Below are 18,792 nucleotides of genomic sequence, written 5' to 3'. Positions count from 1 at the left end.
GCCAGGTCCATGCAGGGCAATGGGAAGAAGGAGGAGAGTTTTGGAATCCCAGAGGCCACCAGGTCCATGCAGGGCAATGGGAAGAGGGAGGAGAGTTTTGGAATCCCAGAGGCCACCAGGTCCATGCAGGGCAATGGGAAGAGGGAGGAGAGTTTTGGAATCCCAGAGGCCACCAGGTCCATGCAGGGCAATGGGAAGAGGGAGAAGAGTTTTGGAATCCCAGAGGCCACCAGGTCCATGCAGGGCAATGGGAAGAGGGAGGAGAGTTTTGGAATCCCAGAGGCCACCAGGTCCATGCAGGGCAATGGGAAGAGGGAGAAGAGTTTTGGAATCCCAGAGGCCACCAGGTCCATGCAGGGCAATGGGAAGAGGGAGGAGAGTTTTGGAATCCCAGAGGCGCCAGGTCCATGCAGGGCAATGGGAAGAGGGAGGAGAGTTTTGGAATCCCAGAGGCCACCAGGTCCATGCAGGGCAATGGGATGAGGGAGGAGAGTTTTGGAATCCCAGAGGCCACCAGGTCCATGCAGGGCAATGGGAAGAGGGAGGGGAGTTTTGGAATCCCAGAGGCCTCCAGGTCCATGCAGGGCAAAGGGAAGAGGGAGGAGAGTTTTGGAATCCCAGAGGCCACCAGGTCCATGCAGGGCAAAGGGAAGAGCGAGGGGAGTTTTGGAATCCCAGAGGCCACCAGGTCCATGCAGGGCAAAGGGAAGAGGGAGGAGAGTTTTGGTATCCCAGAGGCCGCCAGGTCCGTGCAGGGCAATGGGAAGAGGGAGGAGAGTTTTGGTATCCCAGAGGCCGCCAGGTCCATGCAGGGCAATGGGAAGAGGGAGGGGAGTTTTGGAATCCCAGAGGCCACCAGGTCCATGCAGGGCAAAGGGAAGAGCGAGGGGAGTTTTGGAATCCCAGAGGCCACCAGGTCCATGCAGGGCAAAGGGAAGAGGGAGGAGAGTTTTGGTATCCCAGAGGCCGCCAGGTCCATGCAGGGCAATGGGAAGAGGGAGGAGAGTTTTGGTATCCCAGAGGCCGCCAGGTCCATGCAGGGCAATGGGAAGAGGGAGGAGAGTTTTGGAATCCCAGAGGCCACCAGGTCCATGCAGGGCAATGGGAAGAGGGAGGAGAGTTTTGGTATCCCAGAGGCCGCCAGGTCCATGCAGGGCAATGGGAAGAGGGAGGAGAGTTTTGGTATCCCAGAGGCCGCCAGGTCCATGCAGGGCAAAGGGAAGAGGGAGGAGAGTTTTGGAATCCCAGAGGCCACCAGGTCCATGCAGGGCAATGGGAAGAGGGAGGAGAGTTTTGGTATCCCAGAGGCCGCCAGGTCCATGCAGGGCAAAGGGAAGAGGGAGGAGAGTTTTGGAATCCCAGAGGCCGCCAGGTCCGTGCAGGGCAATGGGAAGAGGGAGGAGAGTTTTGGTATCCCAGAGGCCGCCAGGTCCATGCAGGGCAATGGGAAGAGGGAGGGGAGTTTTGGTATCCCAGAGGCCACCAGGTCCATGCAGGGCAAAGGGAAGAGCGAGGGGAGTTTTGGAATCCCAGAGGCCACCAGGTCCATGCAGGGCAAAGGGAAGAGGGAGGAGAGTTTTGGTATCCCAGAGGCCGCCAGGTCCGTGCAGGGCAATGGGAAGAGGGAGGAGACTTTTGGAATCCCAGAGGCCGCCAGGTCCATGCAGGGCAATGGGAAGAAGGAGGAGAGTTTTGGAATCCCAGAGGCCGCCAGGTCCATGCAGGGCAATGGGAAGAGGGAGGAGAGTTTTGGAATCCCAGAGGCCGCCAGGTCCATGCAGGGCAATGGGAAGAAGGAGGAGAGTTTTGGAATCCCAGAGGCCTCCAGGTCCATGCAGGGCAATGGGAAGAAGGAGGAGAGTTTTGGAATCCCAGAGGCCACCAGGTCCATGCAGGGCAAAGGGAAGAGGGAGGAGAGTTTTGGGATCCCAGAGGCCTCCAGGTCCATGCAGGGCAAAGGGAAGAGGGAGGAGAGTTTTGGAATCCCAGAGGCCACCAGGTCCATGCAGGGCAAAGGGAAGAGGGAGGAGAGTTTTGGAATCCCAGAGGCCGCCAGGTCCATGCAGGGCAAAGGGAAGAGGGAGGAGAGTTTTGGAATCCCAGAGGCCGCCAGGTCCATGCAGGGCAATGGGAAGAGGCAGGAGAGTTTTGGAATCCCAGAGGCCACCAGGTCCATGCAGGGCAAAGGGAAGAGGGAGGAGAGTTTTGGAATCCCAGAGGCCGCCAGGTCCATGCAGGGCAAAGGGAAGAGGGAGGAGAGTTTTGGAATCCCAGAGGCCGCCAGGTCCATGCAGGGCAATAGGAAGAGGGAGGAGAGTTTTGGAATCCCAGAGGCCGCCAGGTCCATGCAGGGCAAAGGGAAGAGGGAGGAGAGTTTTGGAATCCCAGAGGCTGCCAGGTCCATGCAGGGCAATGAGAAGAGGGAGGAGAGTTTTGGAATCCCAGAGGCCGCCAGGTCCATGCAGGGCAAAGGGAAGAGGGAGGAGAGTTTTGGAATCCCAGAGGCCGCCAGGTCCATGCAGGGCAAAGGGAAGAGGGAGGAGAGTTTTGGGATCCCAGAGGCCGCCAGGTCCATGCAGGGCAATAGGAAGAGGGAGGAGAGTTTTGGAATCCCAGAGGCCACCAGGTCCATGCAGGGCAAAGGGAAGAGGGAGGAGAGTTTTGGAATCCCAGAGGCCGCCAGGTCCATGCAGGGCAAAGGGAAGAGGGAGGAGAGTTTTGGAATCCCAGAGGCCGCCAGGTCCATGCAGGGCAATAGGAAGAGGGAGGAGAGTTTTGGAATCCCAGAGGCCGCCAGGTCCATGCAGGGCAAAGGGAAGAGGGAGGAGAGTTTTGGGATCCCAGAGGCCGCCAGGTCCATGCAGGGCAATAGGAAGAGGGAGGAGAGTTTTGGAATACCAGAGGCCGCCAGGTCCATGCAGGGCAAAGGGAAGAGGGAGGAGAGTTTTGGGATCCCAGAGGCCGCCAGGTCCATGCAGGGCAATGGGAAGAGGGAGGAGAGTTTTGGAATCCCAGAGGCCGCCAGGTCCATGCAGGGCAATGAGAAGGGAGGAGAGTTTTGGAATCCCAGAGGCCGCCAGGTCCATGCAGGGCAATGGGAAGAGGGAGGAGAGTTTTGGAATCCCAGAGGCCGCCAGGTCCATGCAGGACAATGGGAAGAGGGAGGAGAGTTTTGGAATCCCAGAGGCCGCCAGGTCCATGCAGGGCAAAGGGAAGAGGGAGGAGAGTTTTGGGATCCCAGAGGCCGCCAGGTCCATGCAGGGCAATGGGAAGAGGGAGGAGAGTTTTGGAATCCCAGAGGCCGCCAGGTCCATGCAGGACAATGGGAAGAGGGAGGAGAGTTTTGGAATCCCAGAGGCCGCCAGGTCCATGCAGGGCAAAGGGAAGAGGGAGGAGAGTTTTGGGATCCCAGAGGCCGCCAGGTCCATGCAGGGCAATGGGAAGAGGGAGGAGAGTTTTGGAATCCCAGAGGCCGCCAGGTCCATGCAGGGCAATGAGAAGGGAGGAGAGTTTTGGAATCCCAGAGGCCGCCAGGTCCATGCAGGGCAATGGGAAGAGGGAGGAGAGTTTTGGAATCCCAGAGGCCGCCAGGTCCATGCAGGACAATGGGAAGAGGGAGGAGAGTTTTGGAATCCCAGAGGCCGCCAGGTCCATGCAGGGCAATGGGAAGAAGGAGGAGAATTTTGGAATCCCAGAGGCCGCCAGGTCCATGCAGGGCAATGGGAAGAAGGAGGAGAATTTTGGAATCCCAGAGGCCGCCAGGTCCATGCAGGGCAATGGGAAGAAGGAGGAGAATTTTGGAATCCCAGAGGCCGCCAGGTCCATGCATGCTGCCCACATTATGCTATAATACAGGGGTCCTCAAACTTTTTAAGTGGAGTGCCAGTTCATGGTCCCTCAGACTGTTGAGGGGCAGAATTATCATTTGAAAAAAAAACAAACAAACAAATTTCTATGCACATGTCTTATTATTGCAAAAAAAAAGAGCGAACAATAATTATTTATTTATTTATTTACTACATTTGTACCCCATCCTCTCTCGACCCGAAGGGGACCCAGAGCGACTTACAAGTTTTATGTACATACGATATATTATATTATTAGCACAGTACAATATTAGCATTATATATTAATATATTGAACTATACCACTATACTATTATATAATACTAGCTGTGCCCGGCCACGCGTTGCTGTGGCAAAGTGGTGGTGGTATTGGTTAAAAATTGTTGTGTAATTTTTATTTGATGTTATTTGTATTTTTTAATTAATTTTATTGTAAGTTATCTTTTTATTTATTATATTTTATTATTTTCTTGTATTATTTTTAGTTATTTCTGTTATTATAGTATTTTATTGTATTAATTTTTTAGTGTTTTTTATTATTTTTTATTGGGTTGCTAGGAGACCAAGTTGGAGGAGCTTAGCCTTCTAACTGGCAGCAATTTGATAAAAGCAATTATTCCTCTCTCTCTAATTAGGACTTTATTTTTCTTTTCCTTTTTGTTGTATCAACCTAGAGGCGTAGATGATGGGTTGTGTTGTCAAATTTCGAGGTTGGGGGGCCTGTAGTTTTGTTGTTTTGTGGGTCGCCGTGATGCCATCACTCTTTTATATATATAGACTAGCTGTGCCCAGCCACGCGTTGCTGTGGTGTATGGGAATTCTTTGTTAGGTAGGTGGAATAACAGTGAATAATAGCTTTGTAGCCTGAAAGCCTGGCCATTTTCTTATGGGAATCCTTGTTTGGTGAGGTGGAATAGAAAGGAATAGGCTTGCTGCTTGGAAGGTTAGGTACTTGCCTTTTAGGGGGGTAGAATTGTAATGAATAGCCTCGGTGGTTCAAAGCCTGGGTGCTTGCTATCTAGGGGAAATCTTTGGTTGGTCAGCTTCAGAGTAGTATCACTGTTTCAAAGCCTGGTCGCCTTTTATGAAGGTTAATCTTTTATTGGTGTGGTTGAATTGCACTGAATATCCTTGCAGCTCCAATGTCTGGCTGTATTTATTATTTTGTATTATATATATATATTACAAAATATAGAAAGCATGGCACATTGCCTGTTGTGGGTTTTGGCCTTTTTTTGGTGTTGTGGTTGTGTTTTTTGTGTGATTGTGTTGTAACTTACTGGAGGCAGGGATGATGGATTGTGTTGCCAATTTTAGAGTTTGGGGGGTGTTGGGTTTTGTTGTTTTGCGAGTCGCCGTGATGCCAAAAGCCTTTTATATATATAGATTACAAAATATAGAAAGCATGGCACATTGCCTGTTGTGGGCTTTGGCCTTTTTTTTGGGTGTTGTGATTGTGTTTTTTATGTGATTGTGTTGTATCTTTTATATATATACTAGCTGTGCCCGGCCACGCGTTGCTGTGGCCTTGTCTGGTGGTGTTGGTGAAAAATTGTTGAGGTAGTGGTGGTATTGAACGTCTGTTGTATGGTTGTCTTTATGTTTAGTATGCACACTGAAGTGGATTATATGGCAGTGTGGAGTCAAGATAATCCAGTTCAAAGCAGATAATATAAGATTCTAAATGGGTTATATAGCTGTGTGGAAGGGCCTTGAGTCTACACTGCCATATAATCCAGTTAAAATCTGATAATCTGTGGAAGAGGCCTAAGTGAGGCCTAACTGTGCCTGTCCCCTGGGCTGAGGAGGTTGCTAGGAGACCAAGTGGGTGGAACTTAGCCTTCAAACTGGCAGCAATTGGATAAAAACTATTATTCCTCTCCCTGTATTTAGGACTTTATTTTTCTTTTCTTTTTGTTATATCAACCTAGAGGCGTGGATGATGGGTTGTGTTGTCAAATTTCGAGGTTGGGGGGCCTGTAGTTTTGTTGTTTTGTCTGCTGCCCTGATGCCATCACTCTTTTATTTTTTGTGCACTTAAATACACTGCTTTATTTTCTCCATAGGAATGAATGGCATCTATTCACTTATTTGAGAAAAAACAAGGGTAATTCTAGGATACTACTTGGGAAAATATTGTTTTCTGCCTCTTATGATCCCAATAATTGTGGAATAACACCTTCCCTATAACCACAGGTTTCATGAAGGATAAGGACTAGCAATGGTTACTAGTATGGCTATGCATTTCTTCATTAATAGAGGCAGTATGTTTTATAACAGGAGTTAATGGGGAATATGACAGAAACTACTAGTGCCCTCATATCTTGCTTGGCTATGATGATAACTGAAGCCTGAACTAAATGGGCCTTCTCCAACACACCTCTTCTCATATACTCAGTCATTTCACTTGCATAGGCTCTTTTATGTTTCCTGGTCATAATGGAGTATGACAGATTGTGAGAACCAGCTTTTCTATGTTATAAACAAGATTTACAACAACAAAACTAGGATTTTTCTCACATCCTGTCACCTTATACTCTTCAGAAAGCATTAGGAAACATTTATGAATTAAAACCAAGCATATATCATAAAACAACTAAAACAAATGATATTTGTATGGAAATTAAAAATTCCACCAATATCCCATCACTCTTTTATATATATATAGATAGATAATATGATAACAAATAATAACAATATATGAATGTATGACTATCCTACCCAGGTTGGAGGTGGCCCTTCCTTGGGCGGCGCGGTCGTGAAGTTCCTCAGCGGCCTGGGCCTGCTTCTGGTGGAAGTCGAGGGCGCGGTCAAGGTGGTGGAGCCCGCGGGCGGCGTGGCCGAGGCCGGCAAAGGCGCGCATCTCCATGGCCTTGTCCCCGGACTGCGTGGCCAGCTCCAGGACTCGGTTGTGGAACGACATCGCCCGGTCAAACTGGCGCCGGAAGTGGTACGCGCTCCCCAGGTTGCTGTACGCACGGGCTTCCTCCTGGGAACGACAACAGGACAGTAATAATAATAATATAAAATAGTGATAATATAATAATAATAATAATGTAAGAAGGAGAGATAAAATAATTAAAATATAACAAATTAATGATATAGGGAATGGAAGGAGAGTTCTTGAATCCCAGAGGCCAGCTGGTCCAGGCGTACTGGTTATATGATGTCACATAACCTAACAGTAATCTATATATATAAAAGAGTGATGGCATCAGGGCAGCGGACAAAACAACAAAACTACAGGCCCCCCAACCTTGAAATTTGACAACACAACCCATCATCCATGGCTCTAGGTTGATACAACAAAAAGAAAAGAAAAATGAAGTCCTAATTAGAGGGAGATGAATAATTGTTTTTATCCAATTGCTGCCAGTTAGAAGGCTAAGCTCCTCCAACTTGGTCTCCTAGCAACCTAATAAAAAATAATAAAAAACACTAAAAAATTAATACAATAAAATACTATAATAACAGAAAATAACTAAAAATAATACAAGAAAATAATAAAATATAATAAATAAAAATATAACTTACAATAAAATTAATTAAAAATGCAAATAAAGTCAAATAAAAATTACACAACAATTTTTAACCAATACCACCACCACCACTTTGCCACAGCAACGCGTGGCCGGGCACAGCTAGTCTATATATATAAAAGGCTTTTGGCATCACGGCAACTCACAAAACAACAAAACCCAACACCCACCAAACTCTAAAATTGGCAACACAATCCATCATCCCTGCCTCCAGTAAGATACAACACAATCACACAAAAAACACAATCACAACACCCCAAAAAAAAGGCCAAAGCCCACAACAGGCAATGTGCCATGCTTTCTATATTTTGTTATCTATATATATAAAAGGCTTTTGGCATCACGGCAGCGGACAAAACAACAAAAGTAAACACCCCACAACCTCGAAAATTGACAGCACAACCCCACCTAATAAAAAATAATAAAAAACACTAAAAAATTAATACAATAAAATACTATAATAACAGAAAATAACTAAAAATAATACAAGATAATAATAAAATATAATAAATAAAAATATAACTTACAATAAAATTAATTAAAAAATGCAAGTAACGTTAAATAAAAATTACACAACAATTTTTAACCAATACCACCACCACCACTTTGCCACAGCAACGCGTGGCCGGGCACAGCTAGTATAATATAATATAATAATAATAATATAGTCAAATATAACTAATAACATTTTTGTAATATAATTAGAATAATGTGCATAATGATAATATAAATAATGTAATATATAATGATGTAATGTAATATTAATTATATATTATATGTATAATTATAATTAATATAATGAAATGTAATGCAATAAATATAATATAAACAATATAATATAAATATTATAAGATGATGATGATAAGGCCTTATAATTAATATAATATATAACGTGTGTATATATATAAATATATATTAATAATTATAATTAATATAACATAATGTATTATTAAATATAATATAAGTAATACAATATTATATATATATATATATATATATATATATATATATATATATATATATATTATATGATGATGATAAGGCCTTATAATTAATAAAATATATATAATGTATATATTATATTATGTTACGATAATTATAATTATAATTAATACAATGTATTGTAATTAATAAATATAAGCAATATAATATATAAATATATGATGATGATTATAAAGCCTTATAATATAATATATAATTAATATAACATAATGTAATATAATGTAATATATTGTTATGATAATTATAATTAACATAATGTATTGTAATTAATAAATATAAGCAATATAATAAAATTAATATTATATGATGATAATAAGGCCTTATAAAATATAATTACAATTATAATTAAAGCAACATAATGTAATAAACATAATAATGTAAGTAATATAAATATGTGAAATATAATAATATAAGTATTATATGATAAGGCCTTGTAATAAATAATTATAATTATAATTAATATAACATAATGTAATGTAATAAATATAATAATATGCATACTATCTATATATATAAAAGAGTGATGGCATCAGGGCAGCGGACAAAACAACAAAACTACAGGCCCCCCAACCTCGAAATTTGACAACACAACCCATCATCCACGCCTCTAGGTTGATACAACAAAAAGAAAAGAAAAATAAAGTCCTAATTAGAGGGAGAGGAATAATTGCTTTTATCAAATTGCTGCCAGTTTAGAAGGCTAAGCTTTGCCCACTTGGTCTCCTAGCAACCCACTCAGCCCAGTGTTAATAAAAGAATAAAAAATAAATACAAATAAAACAATAAAAAATATTTAAAAACACTAAAAATGAATACAATAAAATACTATAACAAAATAACTAAAAATAATACAACAAAATAATAAAATATAATAAATAAAAAAGATAAGTTACAATAAAATTAATTTTAAAAAAATACAAATAATGTCAAATAAAAATTCCACAACAACTTTTAACCAATACCACCACCACTTTGCCACAGCAACGTGTGGCCGGGCACAGCTAGTAAATATTATATAAATATTACTAGCTGTGCCCGGCCACGCGTTGCTGTGGCAGTGGTGGTGGTGGTATTGGTTAAAAATTGTTGTGTAATTTTTATTTGATGTTATTTGCATTTTTTATTAATTTTATTGTAAGTTATATTTTTATTTATTATATTTTATTATTTTCTTGTATTATTTTTAGTTATTTTCTGTTATTATAGTATTTTATTGTGTTAATTTTTAGTGTTTTTTATTATTTTTGATTGGGTTGCTAGGAGACCAAGTTGCAGGAGCTTAGCCTTCAAACTGGCAGCAATTGGATAAAAGCAACTATTCCTCTCCCTGTAATTAGGACTTTATTTTTCTTTTCTTTTTGTTGTATCAACCTAGAGGCGTGGATGATGGGTTGTGTTATCAAATTTCGAGGTTGGGGGGCCTGTAGTTTTGTTGTTTTGTGGGTCGCCGTGATGCCATCACTCTTTTATATATATAGATAATAGAATAATAGATTGCTAGAATAATACTAAGAATGTATTGATATAGTAATATGAGTAAATATAGAATATATAAATATATTTATTTTATTATTTTTTATAAAAGAATACTTAATAAAATTAGTAATAATAAATACATAAAACTAATACAATATACATTAGAGTCCCACTTATCCAACACTCGCTTATCCAACGTTCTGGATTATCCAACGCATTTTTGTAGTCAATGTTTTCAATACATCGTGATATTTTGGTGCTAAATTCGTAAATACAGTAATTACTACATAGCATTACTGTGTATGGAACTACTTTTTCTGTCAAATTTGTTTTAGTGTTTTTTATTATTTTTTATTGAGTTGGAGGAGCTTAGCCTTCTAACTGGCAGCAATTGGATAAAAGCAACTATTCCTCTCCCTGTAATTAGGACTTTATTTTTCTTTTCTTTTTGTTGTATCAACCTAGAGGCGTGGATGATGGGTTGTGTTGTCAAATTTCGAGGTTGGGGGGCCTGTAGTTTTGTTGTTTTGTGCGTCGCCGCGATGCCATCACTCTTTTATATATATAGATAGCAATATTATATGAGGATTGTTGTGTAATGTTTATTTGATGTTATTTGCATTTTTTATTAATTTTATTGTAAGTTATATTTTTATTTATTATATTTTATTATTTTCTTGTATTATTTTTGTTGTTTTGTGCGTCGCCGTGATGCCATCACTCTTTTATATATATAGATAGCAATATTATATGAGGATGATGATAAGGCCTTATAATTAATATATAATGTCAATGACCGTACCTTCCGGGAGTTGTAGTTCACCCACAATGAGGGACACTGAGACCCCCACGAATGACGGACCCGGACCGAACTTGACGCACAGACCCCCCCCCCCCATGACCCTCTCTACATCCACTGAATATATTGATGAGAGAATATGACCGGGGGGGGGGGCTACCTTGGGGTCGGCGAGCTCCTTGGCCAGGCGGAGGTGCTCCTCGTGGCAGCGGACGGCCTCCTGGAAGTCCCCCATGGCGATGTAGACGGCGCCCATGTTGCCCAGCTCGCGGGCCTCGGTCAGGCGCCCGGCCGGGGAGGGGGGTCCCTGGCGGGCCAGCAGGACGCACTGCTTGTGGCTGGAGAGCGCGTTGGGGAAGTCCCCGATGGACGTGTACACGTGGCCCAGGCTGGTCAGGGCCGACGAGGCGCTCTGGGGGGGGGGGGACGGACGGGGGCGAGAAACACACCAGAGAGTCAGACATAACATATCACGGGACTTGATTAGTATCATTATATATTAATACACATCATTACGATGGTCTGTTATGCACCACGGGTGACCCCCACGACCGGTGGACCACACGTGACCCTCTCGACATCTTATTATCATTCTATATTATTACACATTGTTATGACCGTCTTATGTATTATTATTTGGCACACAGATCCCCGGATACCACCACGGGCGACCCCCCACGAATGACGGACCCGGACCACGCGTGACCCTCTCTACATCTTATTATCATTCTATATTATTACACATTCTTATGACCGTCTTATGTATTATTATTGGGCACACAGATCCCCGGACACCACCACGAGTGACCCCCACGACCGGTGGACCCGGACCACACGTGACCCTCTCGACATCTTATTATCATTCTATATTATTAGACATCGTTACGATTGTTTTCTTAGGTATTATTATTTGGCACACAGATCCCCAGACACCACCACGGGCGACCCCCACGACCGGTGGACCCCGGACCACGCGTGACCCTCTCTACATCTTATTATCATTCTATATTATTACACATCGTTACGATTGTCTTCTTAGGTATTATTATTTGGCACACAGATCCCCGGACACCACCACGGGCGACCCCCACGACCGGTGGACCCCGGACCACGCGTGACCCTCTCTACATCTTATTATCATTCTATATTATTACACATCGTTACGATTGTCTTCTTAGGTATTATTATTTGGCACACAGATCCCCGGACACCACCACGGGCGACCCCCACGACCGGTGGACCCCGGACCACACGTGACCCTCTCGACATCTTATTATCATTCTATATTATTACACATCGTTACGATTGTTTTCTTAGGTATTATTGTTTGGCACACAGATCCCCAGACACCACCACGGGTGACCCCCACGACCGGTGGACCCGGACCACGCGTGACCCTCTCTACATCTTATTATCATTCTATATTATTACACATCGTTACGATTGTCTTCTTAGGTATTATTATTTGGCACACAGATCCCCGGACACCACCACGGGTGACCCCCACGACCGGTGGACCCGGACCACGCGTGACCCTCTCGACATCTTATTATCATTCTATATTATTACACATTGTTACGATTGTTTTCTTAGGTATTATTATTTGGCACACAGATCCCCAGACACCACCACGGGCGACCCCCACGACCGGTGGACCCCGGACCACGCGTGACCCTCTCTACATCTTATTATCATTCTATATTATTACACATCGTTACGATTGTCTTCTTAGGTATTATTATTTGGCACACAGATCCCCGGACACCACCACGGGCGACCCCCACGACCGGTGGACACGGACCACGCGTGACCCTCTCTACATCTTATTATCATTCTATATTATTACACATTGTTATGACCGTCTTATGTATTATTATTTGGCACACAGATCCCCGGACACCACCACGGGCGACCCCCATGACCGGTAGACCCGGACCACGCGTGACCCTCTCTACATCTTATTATCATTCTATATTATTACACATCGTTACGATCGTCTTGTAATGTATTATTATTGGGCACACAGATCCCCGGACACCACCACGGGTGACCCCCACGACCGGTGGACCCGGACCACCACCACGGGTGACCACGGGTGACCACGGGTGACCCCCATGAAGGACGGACCCGGACCACACGTGACCCTCTCTACATCTTATTATCATTCTATATTATTACACATCGTTATGATCGTCTTCTTATGTATTATTATTGGGCACACAGATCCCCGGACACCACCACGGACGACCACCACGAACGGCAGACCCGGACCATGCTTGGCACATGTGCACCCCATAACCCAATTTACATCCAGGTGAAGTTTGGGAAAGAACGGACCATGGATACCAATGTAATAATAATAATAATAATAATAATAATAATAATAAATTTATTATACTATTATTATTATATTATAATAATATATAATTTTAACATATCAATATTAATAATAAAATATTATAAAACATAATATTACAATAATATGATATAATACATATAATAATAGAGTAATAATATTTATAATATATATGATATAATAACACTAATGTTTATATTTATATTTATACTAGCTTTGCCCAGCCACACGTTGCTGTGGCTTATGGGAATCTTTGTTGGCCAGGTGGAATAGCAGTGAATAGCCTTGCATTCTCAAAGCCTGGCCGCTTTCTGGAGTAGCTGGAGCTTTTTGTTGTATGAACGTAGAGGCATGGATGAGGGGTTGTGCTGCCAAGTTTAGTGTTTCTGGGATGTGTAGTTTTGTTGTTTTGTCCTAGGCCGAAACGTCACTACCCTTTTATATATATAGATAGATAGATAATATTGTAATGAAAATAATATGATACAACATGATACACAATAATTATATATATATATATCATAATAGAATATTTATAATCTATGTGATAGAATACTAATGTAGTATAATATAATAATTATATAATCATATACATAAAATATAATGACAATAATAGGATATAAAATAATATATAAAATAATATATATAATATTATATATATAGTAATAGAATAATAATACACCACACTTGGCACACTGACACCCCATGACCCACTTTACATCTTATTATCATTATAAATTATTACTACTGAGTGTTGGGACTGACCAACGGGATGGATGCATTGACCAATGCATTGACCCAACACTCAATGGTTGAGTCCACTGGTCAACCATAGATGGGACTGACCAACGGGATGGACCCGTTGACCAATACATTGACCCAACACTCAATGGAAGAGTCTGTTGGTCAACCATAGATGGGACTGACCAACGGGATGGATGCATTGACCAATGCATTGACCCAACACTCAATGGTTGAGTCCACTGGTCAACCATAGATGGGACTGACCAACGGGATGGACCCGTTGACCAATACATTGACCCAACACTCAATGGAAGAGTCTGTTGGTCAACCATAGATGGGACTGACCAACGGGATGGATGCATTGACCAATGCATTGACCCAACACTCAATGGTTGAGTCCACTGGTCAACCATAGATGGGACTGACCAACGGGATGGACCCGTTGACCAATACATTGACCCAACACTCAATGGAAGAGTCTGTTGGTCAACCATAGATGGGACTGACCAACGGGATGGATGCATTGACCAATGCATTGACCCAACACTCAATGGTTGAGTCCACTGGTCAACCATAGATGGGACTGACCAACGGGATGGACCCGTTGACCAATACATTGACCCAACACTCAATGGAAGAGTCTGTTGGTCAACCATAGATGGGACTGACCAACGGGATGGATGCATTGACCAATGCATTGACCCAACACTCAATGGTTGAGTCCACTGGTCAACCATAGATGGGACTGACCAACGGGATGGACCCGTTGACCAATACATTGACCCAACACTCAATGGAAGAGTCTGTTGGTCAACCATAGATGGGACTGACCAACGGGATGGATGCATTGACCAATGCATTGACCCAACACTCAATGGTTGAGTCCACTGGTCAACCATAGATGGGACTGACCAACGGGATGGATGCATTGACCAATGCATTGACCCAACACTCAATGGAAGAGTCTGTTGGTCAACCATAGATGGGACTGACCAACGGGATGGACCCGTTGACCAATACATTGACCCAACACTCAATGGAAGAGTCTGTTGGTCAACCATAGATGGGACTGACCAATGGGATGGATGCATTGACCAATGCATTGACCCAACACTCAATGGTTGAGTCCACTGGTCAACCATAGATGGGACTGACCAACGGGATGGACCTGTTGACCAATACATTGACCCAACACTCAATGGAAGAGTCTGTTGGTCAACCATAGATGGGACTGACCAACGGGATGGATGCATTGACCAATGCATTGACCCAACACTCAATGGTTGAGTCCACTGGTCAACCATAGATGGGACTGACCAACGGGATGGACCCGTTGACCAATACATTGACCCAACACTCAATGGAAGAGTCTGTTGGTCAACCATAGATGGGACTGACCAACGGGATGGATGCATTGACCAATGCATTGACCCAACACTCAATGGTTGAGTCCACGGGTCAACCATAGATGGGACTGACCAACGGGATGGACCCGTTGACCAATACATTGACCCAACACTCAATGGAAGAGTCTGTTGGTCAACCATAGATGGGACTGACCAACGGGATGGATGCATTGACCAATGCATTGACCCAACACTCAATGGTTGAGTCCACTGGTCAACCATAGATGGGACTGACCAACGGGATGGACCCGTTGACCAATACATTGACCCAACACTCAATGGAAGAGTCTGTTGGTCAACCATAGATGGGACTGACCAATGGGATGGATGCATTGACCAATGCATTGACCCAACACTCAATGGTTGAGTCCACTGGTCAACCATAGATGGGACTGACCAACGGGATGGACCCGTTGACCAATACATTGACCCAACACTCAATGGAAGAGTCTGTTGGTCAACCATAGATGGGACTGACCAACGGGATGGATGCATTGACCAATGCATTGACCCAACACTCAATGGTTGAGTCCACTGGTCAACCATAGATGGGACTGACCAATGGGATGGACCCGTTGACCAATGCATTGACCCAACACTCAATGGAAGAGTCTGTTGGTCAACCATAGATGGGACTGACCAACGGGATGGATGCATTGACCAATGCATTGACCCAACACTCAATGGTTGAGTCCACTGGTCAACCATAGATGGGACTGACCAACGGGATGGATGCATTGACCAATGCATTGACCCAACACTCAACGGTTGAGTTCATTGGTCAACCATAGATGGGACTGACCAACGGGATGGATGCATTGACCAATGCATTGACCCAACACTCAATGGTTGAGTCCACTGGTCAACCATAGATGGGACTGACCAACGGGATGGATGCATTGACCAATGCATTGACCCAACACTCAATGGTTGAGTCCACTGGTCAACCATAGATGGGACTGACCAATGGGATGGACCCGTTGACCAATGCATTGACCCAACACTCAATGGAAGAGTCTGTTGGTCAACCATAGATGGGACTGACCAACGGGATGGATGCATTGACCAATGCATTGACCCAACACTCAACGGTTGAGTTCATTGGTCAACCATAGATGGGACTGACCAACGGGATGGACCCGTTGACCAATGCATTGACCCAACACTCAATGGAAGAGTCTGTTGGTCAACCATAGATGGGACTGACCAACGGGATGGATGCATTGACCAATGCATTGACCCAACACTCAACAGTTGAGTTCATTGGTCAACCATAGATGGGACTGACCAATGGAATGGACCTTTGGATCGTTACAAACGTCTTGTTATGTATTATTATTGGGCACACAGATCCCCGGACACCACCACATTCGTATTTTGTTATACATCACTCACCTCCCGGTCCTTGAGCTTCATGGCCAGCATTAATTGCTGCCGGTGGTTCGTCAGGGCCTCGCGGTAATTGCCTTTGGAGAAGGAGGCGGAGCCTAAGTTGCCATAGGCACGGCACTCGCCCATCTGGTCACCTGCCAATCAAGGCACATATTGAACATACTGGGGCAAAATATTAAAATATAATAAAATAATACAATATAACAGTATAATAATGAATATAGACTATAATAACCACATTGAATATAATAATATGATAGCATAATAAAATGTTAACATGATGCTTTGTTGCTTAATTTGTAAAATCATAACGTAATTTGATGTTTAATAGGTTTTTCCTTAATCCCTCCTTATTATTCAACATTTTCACTTATCCAACATTCTGCCGGCCCATTTACATTGGATAAGCAAAACTCTACTATATAATGTTAATATACTGATATTAATAATTAACAATAGTGTATATGCATATTGCAATAATTAGTAATAATATAATATTATGTTATAATAATGTTATGCTGATTTTAATACAGTAGAGTCTCACTTATCCAACACTCGCTTATCCAACGTTCTGGATTATCCAACGCATTTATATTTTCTTTATTGTTTAGTGTTAAATCATTTTATTATTATATTAATTTTTATGTTTTATATTAGTATTAGTATTGTTATTATATTATCACTATTTATATATTATATGTGTAATTGTATTATATTCTATTGTATTATCTTGTTATTATATTATTTTTATTAGTACAGTAGAGTCTCACTTATCCAACACTCGCTTATCCAACATTCTGGATTATCCAACGCATTTTTGTAGTCAATATATCGTGATATTTTGGGGCTAAATTCGTAAATACAGTATGAAATGATAAAAATAATATAATAATATAGTGATACAGTAGAGTCTCACTTATCCAACACTCGCTTATCCAACTTTCTGGATTATCCAACGCACTTTTGTAGTCAATGTTTTCAATGCATTGTGATATTTTGGTGCTAAATTCATAAATACAGTAATTACTACATAGCATTAATGTGTAATGAACTACCTTTTCTGTGAAATTTGTTGTATAACATGATGTTTTGGTGCTTAATTTGTAAAATCATAACCTAATTTGATGTCTAATAGGCTTATCCTTAATCTCTCCTTATTATCCAACATATTCACTTATCCAACGTTCTGCCGGCCCGTTTATGTTGGATAAGTGAGACTCTACTGTAATAATATAATATTATGTTATAATAATGTTATGCTGATTTTAATAAATAACAATGTGTGTATAGAATAATAAATATAACAGTATAATAATATAATATAGTGATATTAATAAATAACAATGGTGTGTGTATACAAGAATAAATATAATAATATAATAGTATAATTGTTATAATATACTGATATTAATAAATAATAGTGGTGTGTGTGTGTGTGTGTATAGGCCTTGTGTGTATATCTATCTATCTTCTTCTTCTATCTATATATATATATATATATATATATATATATATATATATAAGTGATGGAATCCTGGCGACCGACAAAACAACAAAACTAAATACCCCACAACCTTGAAATTTGACAACACAACCCATCATCCATGCCTCTAGGTTGATACAACAAAAAGAAAAGAAAAATAAAGTCCTAATTAGAGGGAGAGGAATAATTGTTTTTATCCAATTGCTGCCAGTTAGAAGGCTAAGCTCCTGCAACTTGGTCTCCTAGCAACCCAATAAAAAATAATAAAAAACACTAAAAAATTAATACAATAAAATACTATAATAACAGAAAATAACTAAAAATAATACAAGAACATAATATAATAAAATAATACAATATAATAGTATAGTAATGAATTTAGACTATAATTGTTTTTTATCCAATTGCTGCCAGTTAGAAGGCTAAGCTCCTCCAACTTGGTCTCCTAGCAACCCAATAAAAATAATAAAAAACACTAAAAAAATTAATACAATAAAATACTATAATAACAGAAAATAACTAAAAATAATACAAGAAATTAATAATAATAAAATAATACAATATAATAGTATAATAATGAAAAAATTAATACAATAAAATACTATAATAACAGAAAATAACTAAAAATAATACAAGAAAATAATATAATAAAATAATACAATATAATAGTATAATAATGAATTTAGACTATAATCGTTTTTATCCTATTGCTGCCAGTTAGAAGGCTAAGCTCCTCCAACTTGGTCTCCT

General features: G+C 41.6%; 1 protein-coding gene across 1 annotated transcript in view; it reads right to left on the bottom strand.

Annotated features, from left to right (window-relative positions):
* The window catches only part of LOC134294864 (tetratricopeptide repeat protein 28-like), a 108,107-nt gene that overhangs the window by 69,866 nt on the left and 19,449 nt on the right, over nt 1–18,792 (bottom strand). The window contains exons 5-7 of the mRNA XM_062966640.1: nt 16,563–16,693; nt 10,822–11,073; nt 6,567–6,834 (exon numbers count right to left, since the gene is read on the bottom strand). Of these exons, the coding sequence (XP_062822710.1) occupies nt 6,567–6,834; nt 10,822–11,073; nt 16,563–16,693 (651 nt within the window). The remainder of the gene's footprint in view (nt 1–6,566; nt 6,835–10,821; nt 11,074–16,562; nt 16,694–18,792) is intronic.

Source organism: Anolis carolinensis, unplaced genomic scaffold, assembly GCF_035594765.1.
Source record: "Anolis carolinensis isolate JA03-04 unplaced genomic scaffold, rAnoCar3.1.pri scaffold_26, whole genome shotgun sequence".
NCBI lineage: Eukaryota > Metazoa > Chordata > Lepidosauria > Squamata > Dactyloidae > Anolis > Anolis carolinensis.
Note: the sequence above shows the minus strand (reverse complement) of the source record. Positions and strands in the feature narration are given on the sequence as shown.